This window comes from Pseudochaenichthys georgianus, chromosome 5, assembly GCF_902827115.2.
Source record: "Pseudochaenichthys georgianus chromosome 5, fPseGeo1.2, whole genome shotgun sequence".
NCBI lineage: Eukaryota > Metazoa > Chordata > Actinopteri > Perciformes > Channichthyidae > Pseudochaenichthys > Pseudochaenichthys georgianus.
The window spans coordinates 8,902,631-8,926,956 of record NC_047507.1 but is presented as its reverse complement, the minus strand read 5'-3'; the positions used below and the strand labels follow the sequence as shown (position 1 = coordinate 8,926,956).

General features: G+C 42.2%; 1 protein-coding gene across 4 annotated transcripts in view; it reads left to right on the top strand.

The window, feature by feature from the left end:
• The first annotated feature begins 2,475 nt into the window (after positions 1-2,475).
• Positions 2,476-24,326, top strand: part of LOC117446995 (chemokine-like protein TAFA-1) — a 132,612-nt gene continuing 110,761 nt past the window's right edge. For 2 of the 4 annotated variants that reach the window (XR_004552184.2, XM_034083553.2), the window contains exons 1-2: positions 2,476-3,063; positions 5,324-5,460. Coding sequence is in view for 1 of the 4 variants with exons in the window: in XM_034083553.2 (XP_033939444.1) it covers positions 5,337-5,460 (124 nt within the window). In the remaining 3 variants the exon portion in view is untranslated. Of the gene's footprint in view, positions 3,064-3,645; positions 3,868-5,323; positions 5,461-24,326 lie in introns of those variants that run through there. The other 2 variants (XR_011643248.1, XR_004552185.2) reach the window with 2 other exon arrangements.

Genomic DNA, 24,326 nt, shown 5'->3' with positions numbered 1-24,326 from the left:
AAAATTAATTTTCTCTCTTAGGATTTCTAAGAGATTTCTGCCTTAATCTTTCTTGGCAATTTCTTTCTTTCCCTCTTTCTCCACCTTCCTGTGCCACTCTACCTTTCTCTCTGATATAATGGCTTATGGAGAAAGTGTCTACGGAGAGTAGGTTTCTAACAAAACAGCTCCCCTCGACAAATGAAGAAATGCTTGGTTTGCTTCAGTGAGAGATGTTGAGGAAATATTAGTGAACGAGGGCTCATATTTTACAGGAGACCAGCGACGGCTGGGGTTTTGAAATGGTTTTGGTACAGCTACCGGGTGCATATTAAAGCTTGTTGGCTCCACTGGAAGGAAGAGTTGTATTAGCCGAGGGAGAAATGGAAAATAAAGGGAATGAAAGAATGGGATAGAAAGATGGAGAGCAAGTGTGTGATGTTGGCAAACCTCTCTGTTTAACAGGGCTGCCCAGATCCAAACACAGAGTTGGCCAGTGATTGGTCGGTTGTGGTTAGGACTTGGCACGGGCTGTAGCGACAGCTGTTTGGAAATGATGGAAGCCCCTGAGAAGGGAGACGGAGAAGAGAGGGACCAGGACAACAATCCAGAATGACTGTGAAATGCTGTTGTCTCTGTCCATTCTCCCAACACAGCTCCGCCTGACGCAGAATGAAAAGTAACAGACCACAACAAATCAACAAACAGATTAAGATACAAATGGGAGACTTTTGTTGGTACAGCACATCGGAACTGAAAGGAACATGTAGTAATTGGATGCCTTCAATCTTAAGTTCTCCTCTGAGGCTTGTTTGGGGCCCTGTTTCATTTCACGCCTTCATCTCAGTCCAATGGGACAGATCATAGAGACATTACGACAAAATGAATTTCAACCGTGCATGCAATTAATGCCCCCAACAAAAGGGAACATCAACAAATGTGCACGAAACACAAATAAGCCAATTTATTGGTAATCAAGCCATTGTGTGCGAATAAAGCTCGACAGTGTAGAAGCTGTCATCAATGTGTTAATTACTCTGCGGCTCCTGTTTCATGTGAAACTGGTCACTTAACATGTGGCGTGCTTTAACCCAACAGACATCCAGATGGCAGCTTCACTATTCATATCTGCATTCACATCAGATTATTGCAGATCTATTTGAACACAAAGGACGCAGTCTGAAAAAACACATCACATGGATTCAAACAGGAATAACTGCTGCAAAACTCGTATGGTTTCCCCCAATGTATCCACTCGGGTATTCACATTACACTTTGAATAACTAAACAGGTGGTGATAGCAGCACCATGCTCTTTTACTAAACCTAACCAAGTAGACCAAGTTATGTTCTGTAAAGCTCAAAGTTAACTTTTGAAAGTATGAAGCAGAAGTTCATTTGTAATGTTGAACATATGAAATAATTAGCAATAACGTTGGATATGATACACACCGAGCCAGAAGGATACGTTGCACTCCATGGCATACACAAACTGTATTGACACAACCATAGCATACAAATCAATCAGGACGCAGTTCTAGCTCCAGGACAAAGTGTTTCCAGATATTCATCATCAAGTTCATCTGTCTGCACTCCCCCACAATACCAGCACCATCCTCACTGTCTGCCAGCTTATTTAGCCCCTCAGCTGTGTGTTGTTTTGAGTAGCATAGGGTTCATTGTCAGTGAAATGTCAGACTGTGAGTGAGTCAGCCGTGGCAGGTGCGTGGGATTGTCATATACTGTACATCTCCGGTTAACAGTGCAATACGTTGAAGTGGAGCTCCTCAACATGGAAGGAAATGTGTTGGGAAAAATGATTAATCAACACAAACAACACTTAGTTCCTCTCACCCATGGCTCAGCGGAAACACACGCGTGCAACCACCCACGCTAATACATACACAAAATACAGTGGCTGTCTTTCCTTCAGAGCCAACAGGTTCAGTTTGTGAGGAATGTGACAGAAAGATGCTCACAGGCTCTTTCAGGCTGCCGCTGCAGGTGCAAGGTGAGCGGTGGGAAAACCTCCAAAAAGAACAGGCCGTAAAAACAAATCCCGGCTCCTCACCACAAAAAGCATGTCGAAGGAGTACTAGATAATTTCGTGATTGCAGCGCCGTGATGAGGCACGCTGCCTTCTATTAAAAGTGCTGTGCTTGGAGCATATTTCACTCTCACCCCTTAAACGCTGCCGGGTGATGACTAAAGAAAAGGCACATTCAGTCATCTTCCCCCCACACCCTCTCAGACTCACACACATGTGCCGATGGAGAACACATTCAACGTCTCGGAGGCTGGGATCTAAAGAGGGGTGGGTTAATAAAGCATTCCTCATTTGCTGATGAAGTCTTGATGCAGAAGCGGGCAGTCTTGCTTTAAGACATGTGATCTCTCTCAGCTCTCTCTCTCTCTCTCTCTCTCTCTCTCTCTCTCTCTCTTTCCAGCTGGGCTACATTGTAAAACAACCACACACTCACACGCACGCTCACTCACACACCCACTCTCTCGCTCTGCCTCTCTGACACAGACTCTCTACTTAGTGCGTTGGAGAGATTGAGGACTGAGGCGCACACTATCAGCACAGCTTCTCAATGGGGGGACGCAGCCAAGAGCAGACAGAGCAGACATTCCACTGGAGCCTTCCGCCGCACGCGTGAAGGGGGGGTAAATTAGCTCCCTATCATCACAACGTTGGACTTCTACTGACGGGGGATAGACACAGACTGAAGGAAGAAGAGGACAGGAGATGTTGCATGCATGTGGCTGATACAGCAGTGACATGATCAGCCTGCCATCAACTCAGATGCTGGTCAGTTTGTGACACTCGGTGCTTTTGGTGATTGTGTTGCCCAAGGATTTCCAAAAGGAGCTGAACTGAAAATATTGCGGAGGTAAAAAAAAGAGAACAAAAAACTGCGTTATAGCTCCTTTTTCTGCCGTGTTTGGCTTATCTGCTACTGGAATTTGGTGCGGGAATCACTGGCTTCAAACTATGGATGGATTTAAGACTGAGAAGTGAGACTGCTTGGCAGGGAGGCAGTGATTTCGACTGAGCTCCTTTCCTCCTGAACATACTGCTCAGGTAAGGGTGTGAGACTTTCAAGGAATACCTCTGGTGTTTGGGGACAGGGAGGGTTTTAGGAATGAAGACAAATGTGTCTGAGTTGATTAGATAACGACTTCTATGCATAGTGAAATATAAAAAAGAGCTTCCACTAAAAACACCCCAAATATCGCAAACCAATATTTGAGCAGTTATACAAGTAGGCTATTACATGTAAAACAAACATTCTAATGATACTCCAAAATGCTTAAAGACGTTTTTATAAGTGCAGTTAATCTAAGGAAATGCAAAAAAGTTAAAAGCATCGATAAAATGGCAGCCTAAATAATACTGTGGCACCTCGATCTCCCTGCTGTATGAGGATCAGTCACACGTGTTTTTAGGGAATCGTCACGAAAGTTGTTTCTGCAGGAGAAGAAAAAAAAAATCAAGACTCTTTTTGTTAGATCCATGTTTAACGCAGGTGCTTCGTGCGCCTGCAGGTGTGTCTGCTGCTTTCACTCCTCGACTGCATTTACTATCCACGCTGCGAGACATACAAATTACGCATAAATAAGCTTTACTTTATGACTTTACGCAACATACCAAAACTGAGAGTAAACGGCTTTCACTGTGATTTTTATCCGAGTGGAAAACAAGATGGATATTTGTTTGAAAGCTCTTTCAAACGCTGTTAACACGAGGCTGCAGCGGGGACAGGAAGAGTTCTGTTTTCCTGAAAGCTGCTTCCCTTACCCGAAGTTCCTTTAAAATGATGGCAATGTGTGTTCGTGTTTATTTCAAGTCTGCCGTGCGTCTTCACCTCTGGTAAAAACGCCTCTGGTAAGAACAGCATTTTATTTTCGGCACGAATGCCTCCGATCACCGGGAGGAGCTCAGTCATATCATGCAATATGCAGATATCCATGCAAACGCAACGATGTTTATGAATATGAAGCCAGATTGCTGAACAGAAAATAGTGTGGATACAAAAAGAAATGGAAAACATACCCACGGGACCCGCTCACATTTCCACAACACCGCGGATTATGTTGGATTTAGCGCAGGGGTGGGGATTTACAATGTGCTGTTCATAATTGTATGTTTAATTTTCTCTGATTATTGCAGTCTCAATGTCACTGAGGGCACTGAACACATGGACCAACATTTAGCCTAATGGCTTTAATCTCATATTCAGATTAACACAAAGTGGTCTAGTTGGAGGTACACGGCAAGCAGTGGCTTTAATGCTTTGTGGAAACAACACAGTGGATCAGGCCTGACTTCATTCTGCAGACATTTGAGACATTTCTGCTCCGAATACTTTTATTTAAATGTGAAATATCCATGGTTTGAAGCTTATATTGAAGAGAGTCCCTGAGGCTCATGTGTCTGCTTAATATTCTCCTGTGTTTTGAGATATGGTAGAATCAAACATTAAAGGGGTGAACGATTGAAACTGTCACATAAGAGCAGCAGAGTCACTGAAGTGTTTGAAAACTGACACAAGTAAAAACATTTAGACAGTCCCTGTGATATCTGATATAGTGAGTGATTTGGGTGGAATAGAATCTTCTTAAAATCAGACGGAGGATTATAAATGTGTCCAATCAGTAGTCGGCAGGGAGCCTACACACACCAAGCAGGAGTTTAGTTTAAAGGAGGTGGGTTGATGCTTTTACATTTCCCACTGCGGGGTCCTGACTAGAGAGAAGCGCTGATAACACCTGGAAAGGAGGAGAGCCTCATTATTCAATGAGGGCTAAGGCGTGTCTCCATATGCTGGCCCTCAGCAGCAATCAGGCAAACAAATCTGAAAAAGGCAATTCGTGCTTAACAATTCAATATTTTACAACCATTTGGAATACCGCTGCTGCTGTTGTCAATTAAACTGTAATTTCCATAACAGATGATTACAGAAATAATGCCGTCTGTAAAAGATTATTTCCTTTTTTTGTACTTTAATTTCATGTGTCCTTTTCAGGCTAAAACAGGTTTGAAGCAGACTATTGTCAAGATTGAGTGTTTGAGTCTGCAGGGGTTTTATTGAAGCCTCTTTATCTTATTTCTCTTTTCATTCCCACCGTTATCGTAAGAACATACCTGCACAAAGCTTTTAAACACATCTAGTAGAGATACTGTAGTGGACAAAACATGTATTGGTTATATCCGACAATGCAGCAGAATGTCTCTTTTGTTTGACACATTAAAGCATGTGTCTGCTGTAAATATGTATGAAGACACGCTGTAATACAAATGTCTCCCTGTGGTTTCCCCCCCTGCTGTGCGCCTCCTGCAGACTCGGCTTTACCATGTCCTGGTTGTTGGCCATGTGGATTAGCCTGGGCTTCCTGCTGTTGTGCCAGGCCACTCTCTACCAGACCATCCAGCAGCACCATGTGGCCCGGCCCGGCCGCACCGACATCCTCACCCTGGGTACGTGAACCTCTTTGTACAGATTTCGGCGTTACTGCGCAGTGTTTAAGTGCGAGATGTTGCCTTTGATGGGGAGAGCAGTTCTCATCATTGGCTGTTGGAAAAAAAGCAACAACATGGCTGCTGCATTATGTCAGAATGATTTGCCACAGTATGGTACTCTAACATGATGATTCACCGTGCGCACCGTTTAGCAAAAGCGAATGCTAATTGTGCTTCAAATTGTAAGTTATGTGCTCTTGTTTAGTCATACTTTATTTATTTAACCATAAACATGTGGTTCTATTGACATATGTGTACTTTCACAGTGATACACTTTGGTTCTTTAGCTGAGTTGCACACTTCTGTTGAAATTTGAATATGGAAATCCTCTTGAGACAAAGAGTGTATTAACGTTGCGTTTGCAGCAAAGAAATTTTGACTACACCCTGAAATTAGCTGGAAGACTTGTTACGAGTAGGACGAGCTGTAGGCAACACATCCTTATACTGTGCTGGTAGCCAAGGGAGCTTTGATCACTGTGGCTTAGAAGGAAATGACAATTATGTTTCCCCCTTTTTGCACTTCGAACGTTTGGCAATTAAGCCTGACGGCTCCTGCACCGTAGGGGCAAAAGTGGAGGGTAGACGGCGAGGCGGATCTAATTCTCTGATTATGGAAAAGCTTACCAGCTGTTTGTATATGGGGTTGTTATAGGGAACTAAGGCAGAGGTTTTCTTGAGCAAAGCAAAGGCTTTCTTTAAGCTTCTAACAATGAGTGTGACTCCATGCCGAACACAGAGTGGCTCTCTCTCCAGAAGCCAAGCTAGCTGTTAAACATTGATGCTATCTTCAGCTCGGTTCCCCTTTGTGTGTGTGTCGCATTGCCGAGCAAAAAGACAAGCCATTGAAGCACAGCAAGAGGGGGGGGGAGAAAAAGTCCAGCAACGAATTCCCCAATCTTGTGTTGAACATTGGTGACTTTAAGGCAGCATCTCTCAGAATTGACGTACTTTTGCTTTGTGGAGCTGACACAGGAAAATCCAAGCTATATCGGGGTGAGGAAAGTTCTCAAAGTATCCGGTTCCCGTTAATTGCTACAAGAGGTTGAGGGATGAGCGACAGAGAGCTCCAATGAATTTTTAAAGGCTGGCTTGCAGTTTTTGTGTGTTTTTGTTCTCCTTCTGACTGGTTGGCAAGTGGAGCTTGGTGCCAAAGATGTACAAGGAAGTGCAAGGCTCAGTAAGTGTCTCTTGAATAATGCAGAAGTCCCAAAGGGAAAGAAAGGAACAAATAAAAGCCCCCTCCCTCCAATCACTACCCGGGGTGTAGCTCTAGAAGAGGCAAAGGATAGTTATTCCTCAGAGTTCTTTGGAAGGTTTCCTGCCAGACAGATCACATTGTCTGCATTACATACACCACTGAGGCGGGTATGGACATGCACATGCTCACACATTTACACACCATTTTCTCACCGACGCCTTTATGGTGTGGCGTTTTCATCCACCCCTGGGAATCTTGGAGTTGTGCTCAGGACACGTCAAGTCTAAGAGCATTCAAGTCTCCACTCTACAGATGGATGATGAACACACTGTTGATTCCGTCTTTTTAAGTCTCAGATTTCATGGTGTTAGATTTGATTGAGGCTGAGCCAGTCGATTTGAAATGACGTCACCAAGAAGTATTCAAAACGAAAGAGGATTTACAGAATAGATGCAATCAACCTTGGATCGATGGTCTGTTAAAACGTCATTTGACACAATTACTCTCTAGAAAACGTCTGAATCTGTGATGGATGACAGCCTTAATTGGAGCTGACAAAATTATAACGTGAGGATGTGTCGTGATATTTTAACATCCTAATCTGCAGGCTTCCCGGGGATATATGTCTATCACAACCGGGCACTCAAAGAGAACACAGTCCTTCTCTGCTGCTCGGCAAACTGTACAATTTAAAGTATATCATGTTTTTTTTTTAAGAGGATTAAGCTGACATCAATCTTACTCAGCCGTGGAGTGGCGTTAACCGATCTAACCAGAACTGCTCTCTCAGAATTGAAATGCCATGATGAATATTTGAATTGGAATTGATTTTATAATTTGAGAAGCTCTCTGGTTTCATTGAGGCCAAAACCCTCAGATATAAATAGATATGGCTATGTAGGACGTAGCAAAAAAAGGAAAAAAGATGTCTTGCCTTGTGCAATCCATTGGCTTTCATGCTTTGCTGTTTCCCGTAATCAAATTATTCTCGTGTTTCTAAAAGACGATGAAAACATGTATGATATACTCTCGACCATACAGAAATTAAGTTGTACAATTGTTTTCGCTAATGAAGCGTGAGAATTACCCGATTTAAAGATGTCTGTGCTGATAAACAGATTAATGGACTCACACTTGCCTTTCCATCTGCGAAGATTATTGATCTTTTTATTGCTTGCTGATAAAATAGGTGAAGCTGCTTTTTTTGATGTATTGTCTTCAGGACACAATATACAAGGTATGAAGTGAGCTTGGGAGATGGTATTTAGTTAGACAACATCCTGAAATAAGTTTATTTGGATCTTGGCATGCAGCCCGGACTACTGTCTGAGAGATGTGGTACAAAAACTCAGACAAGGGGCTGTGCGGGGATCTGAAGAGGAAGTGAAGGTCATGTGGAGCTCAGTATAGATGTAATCCCACGGCCTGTTGGAGCATCTGACAATATTTGAGAAATCAGCGCATCCGCCTTCTTCAACAGTGAGCTGACGGTGCATACTTAAAAAAAAACAGAATGTGACTGCTGAGATAAAGTTTCCGTATCCCATTTATTTATTTTTTTTCAAATGTTTCCGCTGAGGCGGAGATTGAATAACGAGTTTTCTGACTGCTTCGTCACCTGCTCGGAAAGCGGCGCCGCTCCCTTTCCCGTGAGCCTCCGCTTCTCACAGTTTCCCCCTGCGTCTTTCTGCTGCGGCGGAAGATTGATGGCGGCCTGATTCTGGGCAGCCAATTCTGGTCTCTCAAGAAATAATCCAGTACGTTGACGGATGAGCTGAATGTGACATGACACACACAAGCCCGGTTCGGCACTCTCCTCACCTGCCAACACAACGAGCAAAAGTACTCGCTGCCAACACAACTGCTGCACAAACCAGGGCAGTGTTGACAGTATGAGGCTCCAACACAAGCCAGTGAACGTGTGACCGATATACATTGACTGAAGTGTTTCTCCACGTGTTTCTGTATGTGCTCTTGTATGTTTTCTTTTAATGCTATCAACCTGTCAATATGGACAAATCTGGCCAAGTCAAGTGCTTATTTGGATTAATGTGCAGTCCCTTCTTAAATACAAAAAGTGCATTAATGAAGTGTTAACATTTAAGTTGTCAGTTTTCTTTGAGGCAACGCTTAGCAGGTACTGTATTTGTATACCTTTGCTCAGCCGTAGTTTCCTTACAGCAGCCATGTTCATAATATATCAATACCCAGCGGGGCCATATCTGAATATAACAACACTTTAGCTGCTGCTTTGTTTTATTACGACTCTGACAGGGCAGTTTAAGAGAGTCTCGGATCTAATAGAACAACAGGATCCTGTTGCAGGTGCAGCTGTACAACTAACTCTACTCTGCCTGTTACACTTTGATAGCAGCTTGTTGCCGACGTTTAGTTTGCCCGTTTTTATGGCAGCCATGCATCGGATCGGTCACATCTTATTAAAGCCTTTATTCTGAAAATGATATGCTGATCGTATTTAAACGGTGAAATAAACTCTGAGTGGTAACCATAGGGATGCTGGTTTCAGATGTACATGGAAAATATGACCCTTTACACAAAATGGATGATGGTAAATGCAGTGCTGCTGCTGCTGCTGTGTTTTCATCCACTTATTTTGAAACGGCTTGTAAAGTATTATCGCAGATGATTGGAAGGCATTTTAATGAGCTCATTGTTCAATGTGCCATAATGCTTCCTTCTCCTTTGTGTATTAAGAAACCTTTTGATGTGAAAGAAAACATGTAATTACTTTGATGAGGAGAGATGCATCATAAGGACAAACAAGCTAATCAGAGAAGAAGTGTTTGGTTAGGAAAAGTATCTTTGGCTTTAAGAACACAAACTGTCAAAAATACTATAGAGCTCAGCTTTATTGCTATTGAAGTTTTTTAGTGTCTGGGTTTTCTAGAGAGGAAAACATCTGACACGATACAGGCTGTTGAAGTATACCTTGAACTTAATTTAGGATAGCTCTCTTGTAAATGAGGATGGGGGAGAATCTGGAAGCCATATACACGCAATTGATTATTTTCCGTTCCATGGCCGAACGGATGGCTGCTTCAGACGATTGATGGTTTTCCTGCCAGTGTTTGGGAATGTGAAGAAATTAGCTGGCTCGGAAACTGAATGCATTCAACTCGGAACTCATTTCCATAGTTCTCAGACTCCTCATTACGACAGTGTTAGCGACAGAAATTCAAGTGAGCTGCACATTTTTTAGGCAGTCTGCCTTCAAAGTGGTTATCGTACTGCTTCGCTTCTTTTATGGAGGTGTAAGAGCTTTTATGAATGGCACATCCATCCATACTACCCTCGGAAAAGGCTTTCTTTTACAAACTCTCGGTGTTTTTTGTTTTTCCGTTAAATCCGCTTTATTTACATCCCGTTAAACTCTGGAAACTAATTAGTGAGAATTAATGGTGAAAGAAAATTCAATTATATTTCAATGGATGACGCTTTAATGATATTTATTATTATAAATACAAGTCATTACTGTCCAAGATTGAAGAATAGCCTTTTCATTGTTTGAATCTCTGCTATTGAGTCTGGCTAAATATTGACTTGTGTGGGTAAAACAGAAATGTTATACCACACAAATTAAATTAGAAACATTTTTATTTTTTTAACATGGCATCTGCAAATCCCGACAAGGGGTGCAAATCCTATAATCTACCTCCACATGGGATTATAATTGCTTTGAAAACTGTGAGTTTAGGTGGAGAGAGCTCATCTGCGCTACATGATCCCACTTTCTATCACACAGCATGCCCTTCGACTCGAGCTAATGAAAGCAACCTTTCTAAAAACTAGGCAATAACTGCCTGATCATTCAGGTGCCGAGCAGCTCTTTCTCCGTGTCCTCTTCCCCCAGCCCTCAATCGTCTTGCCCCCCATCCATCTCTCCCCCTCCCTCCATCTCCTCGTCTCTATCGGCCCCTCAGACGATTTGTCATGGATCAGATGAGACAATTTGTCATGGATTAGTGCACTTAAATGTCTGTGTGATAGTGGAAGCAGTCACTGGAAAAGCTTAGGAATCCTATTACATTGCGTTTTATGGCCGGCGAGAGGGGAGGGAGGAGTGGAGGTTGAATTGGCACTTTCTATAGCCTGTGTGCCATTTCTTGACTTTTTCCTCTACACATAATCAGATATTCACTTAGAGGTGAGCTCCACTGATGTGTCCACACTGGGAAAGTAGACCTGAGGTTACATGTTCTCTCTTGGCTCACTACTTTCTCAATATGTTTCCGTTTAATTAAGTCTTTGCTACGCCCCGCTGTGCCTGTCAAGCTTGTCATTTTGGTACAGCACATAAGCACTTAACAGTAGTAGATATGACTCAAAATTCGTAGTTACTTTTTTAAACTACAGTAAGGGCTCTTCATTTTTAACATAATTGGACAAAATCCAGCATAGTATATATGGATGGCTATGTACTGTAGCCTGAGTTGTTAAAAACGACAATAAAAACCCAGAAAAGGGGTTTATAAAATGCTGTGTTTACGCTAATCTTTTGCTCGTATTTTTGCTCCCATCCCGGGGGAAATTCAAGTCTTCAACAGGTATTGTTCTAACTGTACCTGTAACAACAGACTTAACTAACTTTGCTTAACTTTGCCTTTAAAAGAAAATGCTAGGTTATTTTTGTAGGTCGCACACAGTAGATTGTATGAAGTGGACGTAGTCACCTTCATGTCACCTATTGGTTCGGCACCACAGTGTGTAAGCCTCGAGTTCAGCATTCTGGCTTCTGCCATCTTTAGCTCTATAGCTGTTGCCATCTTGTTCAAGGTTCTTTATTAGTCATGCGAACACAGCTACAGTGTAGTTATGCCGATGAACATCTTGTGTCACAGGCAGGGGCGCCGCCAGGGATTTTGGGCCCCATGAAAAGATATCACTTTGGCTACTTAAAACATTTTTTTCTTAATGTTCTAAAATTGTTTAGGCCCCTGTCAGTCACGGGCCCTTAGAATCGTCCTAACTTTTCACCCCCTTACGGCGCCCCTGGTCACAGGCTTTTCCAACAGTGCAACGCAAACACAGATAACAGAAAAATAGAGTGCAAGTAAATAGTAATAGAAAAAGAAAAGAAAATTGTACCTGAAATCGCACAAGAGGGTGACACAAAGTACAACTGATCAGGAACAAAAATCTTTTTAGGAGGCTATGTTACAGACCCAGTAACACATGTTCCAGACCCAGAGGTAGGCAGTTGGCTTGTTAGTATTTCCAGTTTACACTAGAGCTTGTTTTTTGTATAGGCTACAAATACCTCATTGACCAAAAGCTTTAGGTAATGCATAGAGATCTTATAAGGGCCTCATGCGCACCACTTGTCTTTATCTGTGTGGAAATATTCAATGCTAAACAGACCTGTCCGGCAGTGGCTCAGTCAGTCGGGGCTTGGACTGGGAGCTGTACGCCGGTTCAAGTCCCCGACCAGACCTAAAATATGGAGTGTGGACTGCTACTTGGAGAGGTCCCAGTTCACCTCCTGCCCTGCCGTGGTGCTCTTGAGCAAGGCACTGGACACCCCCCTTCCCCCCTCACTCCCATTGCTCCCCGGGCGCTGTACAATAGCTGCCCACTGCTCCTAGTGCTCGACTCCTGGTACTAGGATGGGTGCTCTGCATGTGTGACCATTAAAGAGGGTTTCATCCCTCCCAATTCTATTCTATTCTAGTCAAGGTTGCTTATCTTTGGTTGGGGGTTTATTTTAGCAATCCTGAATGTTGTTGTACGCTTTTTTGAGATTGATACAGAACAACCCCCTGCCATAGCTACAGATTTCACCATATTATGTTACATATATCAATTGTTCCCTCAGCGTTTCATATTCTCTCTGAGCAAACGGATTCTGATTCAGCTGCGGTAATATTGTATCATTATAATCAGCATATATTTACTCGGTGTCCTCATTGCAAGCATTTAACTCTATGTACTCTATGGTCCATGTTCTCCCCCTTTGAGGTGGATTGGATTGAAGTAGATTAGATCCTATTTTTCTCTGATATCAGGTAATTGCATCAGACAGAGTGCACAGGTGCTATTTAACACAGGTGGCTAATTCCCCCAATTATTCCCAATAAATGGAAGAATATGAAAATAGACAAATCTGTCACACAGTGTTCAAGCAACCCATCTGTCTCATAATACCTGAGATGTGTGTGTCACAGTTAGTTTATCTTTCAGCCGTCTGTTTTAAATGGTGTACTCTTCTCCTGCGTCAGTGTTCATTCCATCCCCTTGAGGCACATCTATTTTATTTATACTAAACAGTGCGGCAGAAAGTTCCTGTATCATACATCATTACCATCTTTATTCATACAATATTTCATGCAGCTTGTCTTTCACCTCGAGGCCCATCAAGCCCGTTAGCAGCGTCTCACTGAAGTGAAAAGGCGTGCGTATGTTAATGGAGCAAAGAGACACACTGCCAGGTAATTGTGATGCAGCAGTGGCATCATTTAAAACCACTGCGGGGGACAAATGTTACTCATTGAGTGCTTTTGTTTGCAGAGGACTCGCTTCGCCCCAGAAACTCATTTACCCACTGGCAGTCAAATTACGTTGTCTTAACCGTACTACTAATTTATTTCCTAAATCGCTTTTGGTTTGCTCAAACGATTTGCAACTATTTTAACACACTTCCTTATATGTTTATATACGATAAATACAATAGATTATTTTTAACATAAATGTTTATTCACCATTCAAAACCAAACCAATAGTTTAGCTATGTTCTTCCCGTCTCTGGCTTCACTTCTGACATGTTAGGATACAGATAGAATACATTATGATAAATGTAAGCTTCTGGATTGCCTTTTTCATTAATATATATTAGCCTCTGAATTATTCATTGTTAAATGTCGGTATATTTATTTCAAAATATTTAAATGTTACACTTCATGCTGGTTAAATGTTCTTTTTTTGCTTCCATCATATTACCCCTCAACATACTTGGATACAATCACAAAACGCTTGAAGGAAACACTATATCTTTACACGTTCTGTGTTTCAGAAAAGATTTACTATACCATGACATTTGAGCGGCATCCATTCAATTTGTTGCCAAGGTGACTTGCCTTCTCAGTCTGGCCCACTGAATCACTCATTCGAGCCCTGACAGGGGACAAAAATGTATTATGAGGTTGGGAATTACGGAAACAGAAATCCTCTTGCTTGAATATTACCCTTCTTGTCAAATGAATGATTGAAAGTCCGTCTAAATTTTCCACCCGGGATGCTCCGTCAGCATTAGCTGAGGTCTATTTGTCTTGTCTGGATGAATCTAGACGGCAGCACCGTAATGTATATCTGACAACAGACGCTCTAATAATGGAACTTAGGTTGAGATGTCAGTCAGCTGCTCGTCACTGCTGTTCTGAATACGACACATGAGATGGACACGGAGAAAAACCTGAATAAAATGGACAGGATGTCTTATTTAATCTGCATTAGCCACCATGTTGTGGTGTTCACAGCATTGTGTATCCTGTATCGAATGGGCCAGTCACTTGTACTGTATACGGCCAGAACGCGGACAGAACGTTGAAAAAGGAGGGGGGAAATTAGTACCCACTGTCTCTGCAATGTGTCTTCATTTGCCACAGTTTCTCCAGCACACGCCAGGTTCACTGAACATGGCTCAATGCCCTCATACCTTCCTGTGCGGTGGCGGGGAGAGCGAGAGAGTGAAGGATGAGGTGGCACTTGCATGTGTCCGCCTGTAGCCTAATGACCCAGGCACGCTTTCCCTCTCCTCACTTTTATACTCTTTGTCTTTGTCGACGCCCCTTCCGCCTGTTAGCTCCACGGCTCATCTTCCTCGGCTCTTATCCCAATCTTGTTCTTTTACTTACAACGTCCTCTTTCCTCAGTGGACTTGCAAAATAAGACATGTTTAACTTTAATTATCATGGGAGATGACCGAGTGTGTTTTCAAGGAAATATTATTTAAACTTCAGGAAGAGATGGATTTTCTCTTTCTCATCTCACGTCCCAGAGGTTTAAGTCGTAGGAGCATCCGAGTTTTCCAGCAAAAAAGACCTTTTGACCTGCTTTCTGTACGTTTAACTTTTTCTTGAAGGCATTATATGAGGATTGCATAAACGTGTGCTAAATAAGAGTGAAGGGACCCGAGTGGATGGAACCGAATACCTTTAAGCATGCCGTCTTTGATCTTAACATATTTCCATCTACCTTGTAGATTCCAGACCTCTCCAAGGCATAAGCTGCATGACATACATGCGTGCTAAATAAAGACTGCTGCTACTGTACTGATGTGTAACAGGATCCCTCACCTCATCTCTTATTATTATTTTGTGTCTTCTTCTCTGTCCTTGTGGAGTTGCGCCTGTGAGCTTAAGCTCCTTCACGAAAGATAAACAAAAACCGTCAGTTTTTATAATCTTGCTGCTGAGCTTTTATGTTTGTAGGACAGTCAGCAAAATCATTTCATCCCCCACATTCACCAAGGAAAAGCAAGAGTGGCTGCACATACATTTACAGTACACGCATGAGTCCAGCACTTGCACACTGTCTATAACAGCACATGTCAGTACTTTTAATGTTTCTTTTATTATCTTTTACTGTTTTTAAATGCCTTTATCTGAATGTCTTTCATTTTTGTAAAGCACCTTGAATTGCCTGGTGCTGAAAGGTGCTATATAAATAAACTTGCCTTGCCTTACATCGTACTTTTCAACCTAGAATCCATATAAGTGGCTCATCCAACTTCTTTGTAATTGGTTGAATATTGAGCGAGAGCGATGCTGTGAAATGGACAGAAAAGTAGTCCCTCGTGTTTCGAATGTATCTCCAGCATCAAAATACTTCCATTTGGCCTGGACCCTGAGGAAAGACCCTTCATAGAATAAACTGATTTTCTTAATCGCTTATTGGAGAGAGTTAGTCCTCATCCTCATTAATATCAGCTACATATTCAGCCATGACATGAGCAAACACTTCCCGGTACTCCTCTCTCCACCTCTCCCTCACATCTCCACCTTTGTGTCAAGCGAGATTTCAGAATGAGTCTGACTTGGCTGGACATAATTACATGGGAAAGAGTCCAGGTAGAAAAAGTAACCATATCATGCTTTCAATATCATGCATAATCTGCGGATCCTGATTTTTCCCATTCCATGCTGGAAAAGGATTTCCTTAGACAAGTTAAGTGCTGCTTTGATTGTCTTTTTGCCCATTGATGGTATATGTTCCTGTGAGTGTTTGACTTTGGTGTAAGTGCGTAATGAAAAGTCTACTCGGAGCTGATCTAATGTGCTCTGCTCTCGTCAGGATCAAGGGTTTTAGTTTTGCTCTCAGCAGAGGCAAAGCAGCACAGTACCGGTGTGATGTGCTGCTGAAGAGAGAAGAAGTACCTCTGGCTCACTTACTGTATATTAGCTTTTAGCATTACATTCCACCTCTTCCCCTGTTTTTGCCGAGTGCGTGCCTGGCGTAGCGCTCACATCTCAACGCGACTCCCCCTCTTCTCTTAGGTGCAATCAAAGCGCAAGCCTTTGATTTAACCATGAATAAGATACAGAAATGTTTTCGGATGCATTCAGTGGAGTGAGCAGCACCTCTCTCCCGCTTGAATGTTACACTTTCACTCTTTTCTTTGCAGAATGTTTGTCAGGCAAAAAGCTGGCAAAAAATGAAATCTGGTTCTCCCTCAGCACTTATGTTCGTCACAGTCATCAGTATTAGTCATTCACATATTAGCCACTTATGTCGCACTTCCACAACTTCACCATGCAACTGATGGCATGTTGGATAAGCTCACATGCTGATGGCAGGATAGTAATCCTCAGCATAAAAAGCCTTTTGCCAGAGTTGCTCTCTCACACTGTCTTGGATTATACAGTAGAGGAGCCGTGTGACTTGTGTCAGGGCAGCGCCAGTGTCGCACCACACCGGGGCTCTGAGCAGCGGCAGCATGTTGGCTGTCGTGATGTTACTACAGTTGTGGATGATTCACATGAGAGGGCAGACATGCAGACACATATTTTTTTTTCTCGGCTCTTCAGCAAATGAGAAATGTCACCCACAGCCGGCTTTAGGGGCTACATATTGAAAGAGCTATGACTATTTGTAACACTGTTGTAATGTAGTAGAAGGTATACACTGGAGGGAAGTGGATACACACGTACTGAAGGGTGGTTGTAGATTCTATAGTGAAGAAGATGGAAGCCCCAAAAAGGCTCATTAGGGGCTTGAAGTCGGAGTTTAATGCTGCTCTCTGATCTTAGGCCCAATCCCAAACCACTCCCTCGACGCTTTGGGACGGCCTCCCCTCTCTCCGGCAGAAACAGGAAGTGCCGTAACTGTATGTAACAACGGTGTCAATTCAGCATCTCTTAGACAAAAAGTTTAAATGAATAACTCAAATAAAACTCCAAACATCTTTCGTTGTGTTTCAAAGCTCTTTTAGTTTTAAACCTGATGTTTATAAGCTTCTTAGTTTTTGCAACGGTCTGTAAATATACACAACTTTATATTAAAATGCACACATTTACCTTTTTCTAGACTAAACACAGGTTTGATCCTAAGTTTAAAACATATGAGGTTGTTAACATCGCAGTTTATCAGTGGATGTTTGCTGGAACTACTTGTACACAGCGTGTTTCCTGACGGACACACACAGCGTGACTCCGGTCAGGTAGAGACCGGTCTCAAGTCAGAGCCGCTGCTGCAGACTCGCTGTTTGAGGGCTTGATAGCCCACTCCCCCTCCACACTCGTTGCTTTGGAACAGCCCTCAATATGGCGGACCCTCCGCGTGAACACGCAAACAGAGGTGTAGGGTGTGGTTTGGGAATGGGCCTAACATAGTGACATCAACCCTACCAAAATGACTGTGTGTATTTCGTACGTGCATGTCTCTGTGTGTGGGTGGAGATGTGCAAATAGAAAAGGATGAGGCTGACTCAAGCACCCACTGAAGTACAGTCGTTTGCTCCTTCTCAACGTCGAGCCTTCTGTTATTATACTCTTGAGAACTTGGTGCTGGATGTGATTGTAGTTCACACAACACTGTCAGACATCCTTATTTGTGTTACTTTTCTCGCACAGTAGAGACACTTCTATTAGTGTCTGGTTAATATTACCTCCCACTGCCACATTCTTCTATAAAGCTGTGCCAACTTATTACCTCTCTTACTTTTACAGGATAAACATTGCAATGTCAAATATTGCAATTAACTCTAGTTCTGGCTCACAGAGACCCCTCAAATAAAGAAAGGGATTAGGGAGTAGGGTTTATGCCAGCATGTTTGAGCAGGGTTATTGCTTGTGGAGAGCACATCCTAGGAGACACTGTAGGCACAGAGGTAGACACTGTTCTACAGATCTCTTTTCTATTTGACTTATTATAAGGTAACGGCTTTAAATAAGTAATATAAGTGGAACTTGGTTCACATTACGTCATTTTTCAATAAGTGCTGCCATGGTTAGGACTAAAACATGTATGCATTTATCATCTGATATGAAATAAGCCTCTCAAATCAAATTGGGTTATTCATGGTTGAGAAAAATCAAGAATTTGGAAATATATCCGTGGCAACTTATACATGTTATTTTCACGATGCATCACTTTATAGACAAGAGATATAAATCAGAGAAAAAAATCATTATTTTATTTATCTCCAAAAGTAAATAGCTGCACTCTTAATATGACGACGAAGTGCTCATAACAATTGCATGCCCTGCCTTTTCACTTTTAATCACTGATTTAAGCGTGGAACAAAACACGACATCAAACAAATGGCACGCTGGTATACCGATCAAGAGATGGAATTGCCTAAACGCCGCAAACTCTTCTCTAAGTTTGACTAAGTCAGAAGCTCCTGGAATACATGTTCACCTTCCACCCTCAATAGGATGAGACCACCAGGAATCACCTTAAGTACCACTGAATGAATGAGGAGAGGTTTTCTGGGGCCTGTGGAGATGAAAGCTTTACAGTTGTGCCTGACGGATGTTATCCATCACAAGTGCTGGAGATGAGAGGACCCTTTTTAGCTGGAAAGGTGGTGTGCTAATGTTCGTAGTATTTGTGATATTGGAAGGTGAATACGAGCCCCTCGTAAGGTCTTATAGGCTCTCGTGAACACGCCATCTCATCCTGAGGTGAATTGGATGAGGAATGAGTACAGATCTCGTAAGTCCCCTCTAGGAGTCAAGGCTCTCTCAGCAAGGGCACTTGTAATGGATGTTTTACACATGGGAGAGCAGCGGTAAAACAGCCTCATGAACATGAGGCTGTTTTACCGCTGCTCTCCCATGTGTAATCCATCCATTCCTCTTCATGAGGAAGAAGGATTGTGTAGTCTTTAATGAGGAGTTTGTCTCATGCTTCAACGTGAAGGACACATCAACACCAGGCATACATTGCAGGTTTAACACTAGTGGAATAGTGTGCAGATCATGAGGTAACTACATGCCAATCAGGGTTTCCACTAGGATTTTTTTCTCGCCGGTCAAATGTCCGGGCAGAATTTATTTTACCGGACAAATTTGAAACTTACCGGTCATATTTCAATAATAATAATAAGAGTTGTGTAGCAGAGTTTCCGTTAGCAGGTAATTACCGGACTATGAGCAGATATGCTTCAGTTTAAAACTCAGTTCACGGGGCTCATTTTTATATTGCTTCAGTTTATAATCGTAACAGATCGAAAAATTCAGATTCATTTTTCAATAAATGATTCAACAAACAACATAATTATTACATTCAAACAAACTACTTGTAGTAGATAACATACATTATTCAGAAGTTTACATTACATTTGAATAATAACACGGGAGAAACGGATGCTCTCTTTTCCCCTCTCCCTCCCTCTCTCTCCTGACAGCACGTCAGTTTCTCATGCAGCTCCTGCAGCTCGCTAAACAGTGGGCGGGGCTTCAGGTGATTATGCAGAGCTGCGTGTCTCGGTCAGACTCAGCAGCTGATCTGATCTCTCTCTCGCTCCGGTTACACTTCACTCGCGTTTATGTCCATATCGATCAGATCCAGCTCTCCTGATCGGCCTTTATAGAGAGCACCGATCAAACTATTAAGAGTGAATATCGGCCGATAATGACCGGCGGCCGATCGATCGGAGCCTCCCTAATTATTACCAGACATTTTGACCGGCAGGTTTTGAATGTACCGGTTTTTAATAAATGTTACCAGCTAAAAACCGGTAATTACCGGCTAACGGAAACCCTGATGCCAATCTCTTATTGTCATTGTCCTTTGTGGCTGAATACGAGATTGAAGATAATTACCATTGATGTTTTTTTTGTGATTCTTGCCTTGCTGCCATTCGGAGGAGGCGGCTTTCTCTTAGAACAGTCAGAGAATGTGGCCGATCAATTACATTACATTGCACAGTGTGAGAAAAAGTTTTTAGAGAGTACTTGTCCATGGACAAGTGAGTTTGGCAATTTACTTGTCCGAATACATTTTTCACTTGTCCAGAATGGACAAAAATTGGGGCCACTGGAATCTTCTTCTTCGTCATCGTATTTTACATTTTCACACGGTTTTTATGACACCGCTAACGTAAGTGAGCGGTAAGATGTTACTGCATCACACATAGGGTTGGGTATCGTTTGGATTTTAAAGATTCCGGTTCTGCTTTTCGATTCCGGTTATTTTTGGTTCTCGGTTCCAGTTCTTTGAGAGGGTAAAAATAAGTCTCATGACAAACTGGGAGAAAAATATATTTATGAAAACATTAAGCCAAATCTGTATTCCTATTTACAAATCACTTCATACTGTTGAATTTCTTACGGTTATTGAATAAAATTATATAAAAATAATCTCTGCATTGTTTAGTTAGTTCTAAGTGGTGCAGTTTGAGAATGTACAATTGGCCCAGTGTCCTCTGATGTTACATTGCAACCTGCCTGTGAGACACAGTCCAACCACACATGTCCAACACAAAGGACATACATAACCTAATAATAATAATAATACATTATATTTATAGCCTATAGGCCTAGCGCTTTTCTACAACTCAAAGACGCTTGCACGCATTTATTTACAAACAGTGAGCAGCTGCTTGTCCGGTACCGGACAATTGTTATTTGTTCCTACTCGGAACCGAGTTTTGCTTCCCAACCCTGCCACTGTGCTACACTTCCCGCTCCGCTCCGTTAACTGTACAGAAAGCGGCGTGATGCATTTCCTTAGGAATCGACAAGCAGAACCGAAACTACATTTCTAAACGAACAATGGCGGACACGTACAATTTGCGAATGAGTTCTGCCTTTTGTAAACTGAATGTATCAATAATTTGTCAATAAATCAGGGCGAAAAACGTCACTTGTCCGCTGGACAAGTCAATTGAAAGATCTACTTGTCCGATATTGTAAATAACACGTCCCGGACGGTGGGACGTGTACTTTTTCGCACACTGTTGCATTTAGCTGACGCTTTTATCCAAAGCGACTTACAATGAGTACATTCGACCAGGAAGACGCAACCTTGAAGAAATCCGAATCATAAAGTACATCAGGTTTCATAGAGCCAAGCATTTCAAGCGCTACTCAACTGGCTTTAGATAAGCCAGTCCCAATCCCACATCTCTTGCCCAACGACTATACCACCATCCATCATCGTTTGAACAGAACGTCTCATTCCCAGCTATTTGCTTGTTGCCATCTTGTAACATTTTCCCTGGACATTTGCATGGTCTGGCTGGATTCACCCGTTTGTGTTGGGAGGAAAATAGAATGAGCTTATGTGAATGCTGAAGGACGAGATAGGATGTGTCTGTCGGAGCCAGCCAACCCGTTTGCTGCGGCGCTGATGCCTAGCCAGACAGATGGCTTCCATTTGATCAGGGAGAAGCTGTAATGGTGGGACGGGAGCGGCTGAGAGAGGCAGTTATCAGGCCTTCATGAGCAGAGTGTACTTCCAGTCTGGCAGGCATTGACAACTCTAACCTTTTTTAAAGAGCTCACCTTCTTTCCCCATACTGCTGCACTGATCTGTTGGCTGATGTGCCAGGTCGTTAACGGGATGGTCGGAGGGCTCACAGTGTGCATATTCATGACATTGATACATGATGTAAGAAGGCTCAATGCCATATTGTCCCCACTTTTAAACGTAGCTTATTTCTGCGTTTACTTGCACATTGTGTCACCATTCTCTTTATTTTCAATTTTATTTCTGTTTCCTCTTGCACTATTTTTACCAGTTTGTCTTGATTATACTGTATGTTGTATGATTGAGGAGCCTAAGACTTTCATTGCCCAACAACTCTGTAGCTATTATGCAAATGATAATAAACCCTTTAAATCTTGAATCTTTGAACTTTCGGGATTCAACACGGCACGAAGGCTGTCAAAATTAAACTACCGTACTTTTCGGACTATACGCCACAACTTTTTTCCCCATTTTTTTCTTTTGTACAGCTAACGGCCACTAGGGAACCTCCTAAATCTATGGATTTTACAGGTAAAATTAACCACCTTTAACGCTATGGGCTCTATGACCGGTCCGCGCCCGCCACCTCTAAGCGGCGGGCTCCAGCAGGAAAAGCTGGAGGCCGGAAAAGAGTGAGACAGGTAGCGCGCCAAAGTAAAAGTGGAACCGAGAGACAGAACGAGAGCAAGACAGACGGACAATTTAGCTGCTGCGGCTTATATGCAGGTGCGCTTTATAGTCCGAAAAGTACGGTACTCGCAATTTTTAGTGCAGGATCCTGGGACGCTTCTTTAACATTTAATAAACTTCTTAATCCACCACAGGGAACACGGCCAGTAGGGCTGCACGATATTGGAAAAAACTGACATTGCAATATTTTTTCGCCCTGCGATATGAAAAAATACAGGAATTGAAGAAAAGACAGTTTTTTTTTTTTGTCCGCAAACCATCCTTTCTTGAACTTTAATGCCATACAATTGGTATTTTTTTAACAATATTTAACCGGATGAAGGATTTTAGTCCCGGACTTCTGGATCTTAAGTTATCAGAGCAACAAGCTCAGCTAGCTCGGTTATCCTGCTGTGATCTGATCAAAAAGGTTTGTGATCGGTGGTTTGCTGTCACTCACTCAGAGCCGCGCAAGTTTTCCTTTTGTAGCAAGCAGCAAAATAATTGTAACATGATGGGTTTGAGTTAATTTGCCTACTTAATATCGCACGTCCAAAAAAAAAAAAAGACTTGTTATAGATGGTATGCAAATAAAAATAAATCGCACGTCCTGCGATGTCAATATCTGAAACAATTCTGTGACGGCTCATACAGCTAATACTGCAGAAAAGCATGAGCAGTTATCGTTGTAATGAGAAATATGTCTCCCACATTCAAAAATATTGCTTTTTATAGTTTCTTCATAGTTTTTTTTTATTCTAATGAGTTATATGGATATTGTGGCATAGGTTATATCGGACTGGTTGGAAAACGTATCCATATTTGTGGTTTATTTTACTGTTAGTTTTGGTCTTTTCATGGAATTTGTTGACAGCTATAAATAAATGTGTAATGGTGCCAGCCTTATCCTGTAAAAGCATCTGTATTTGATACATTATGGTTCATCCCAATCTGTTCATCTGCTTATTTAAAAAAATATATATTTACAACTATTTTCTCTGTTCAGTGTTTTTGTTTGCTTCCACTGTTTTCGAGCACCACAACTCGTACAGATGGTTTCTTTAAAAGGTGTTGGAGGTCAGTGGGAATAGCTTCTTTTAGCTTTTTTTAAATTGTATTTAGGCCAACACAGAACATATGCTTACTACAGTGACTATTAATTTTAGTCACAGTACAAAGGTGTTATATTAGATGAAAGACTTTAAGCACAGCGTGCTAATTGTACTTTGAACACTGGGATCGTCTCCCCTTCTGTTTCTCCATGTTACTCGTCATGGGGAGAACACATTTCCAGGATAACATTCGGCACTTATCTAGTCACACTTGCAAATCAGTTTTTAATGGTTAGACATGAATGGCAAGAATCCCCTCCTCCCTCCTCCTCCTCCTCTTCTCCCACCCACTTCTCAGATATGAGATTACACATTTCACCCTGAGCAACAGACAGAAACTAATCCCCGGTCCGTGTGCGATAGTAGGCCGATGTTAGCCATGAGGCTGACAGCTCTGCAGGGCTGAGTTTTGATATTGAACATTTAACAGGCTGCTGTAAAAAAAATCCTGTTTCCGTTAGGCACTAAGCCACACACAGATGCTACAACATGCACACTCCCACTCACTTGCTTTTGCACCAACCATGTGCTCAAATGAAGATTGAAATATACAAAAATGTGGAAAGACATGCTTGAACTGCCACACAAAGAGAATCAGAGCAGAGGTTTTATCCGAGTGTTGATGAAAAACCATGAGGGGGGATTTCGAGTATAGCAAAATGTTAAATAGTGAGATAAGCATTGGGCCTATCTGAGTTAGTGTGATAAGTATCCATTAAGTGCCCTATGGCTTCCACTTTCCTTCTGAATCAGTGGAGCCTAAGTGGAGATATTAATATTTAATGCCTCTGGTACAGAGTGCTACAGACACTTCCTGGATGATTGCATCAAACTCACAACAGTATCAAACCAACCTTTTGACCCGCCTTTTGCAGCAGTTGGCTTATCCAAAACTAGCAATACGTTTCCGAC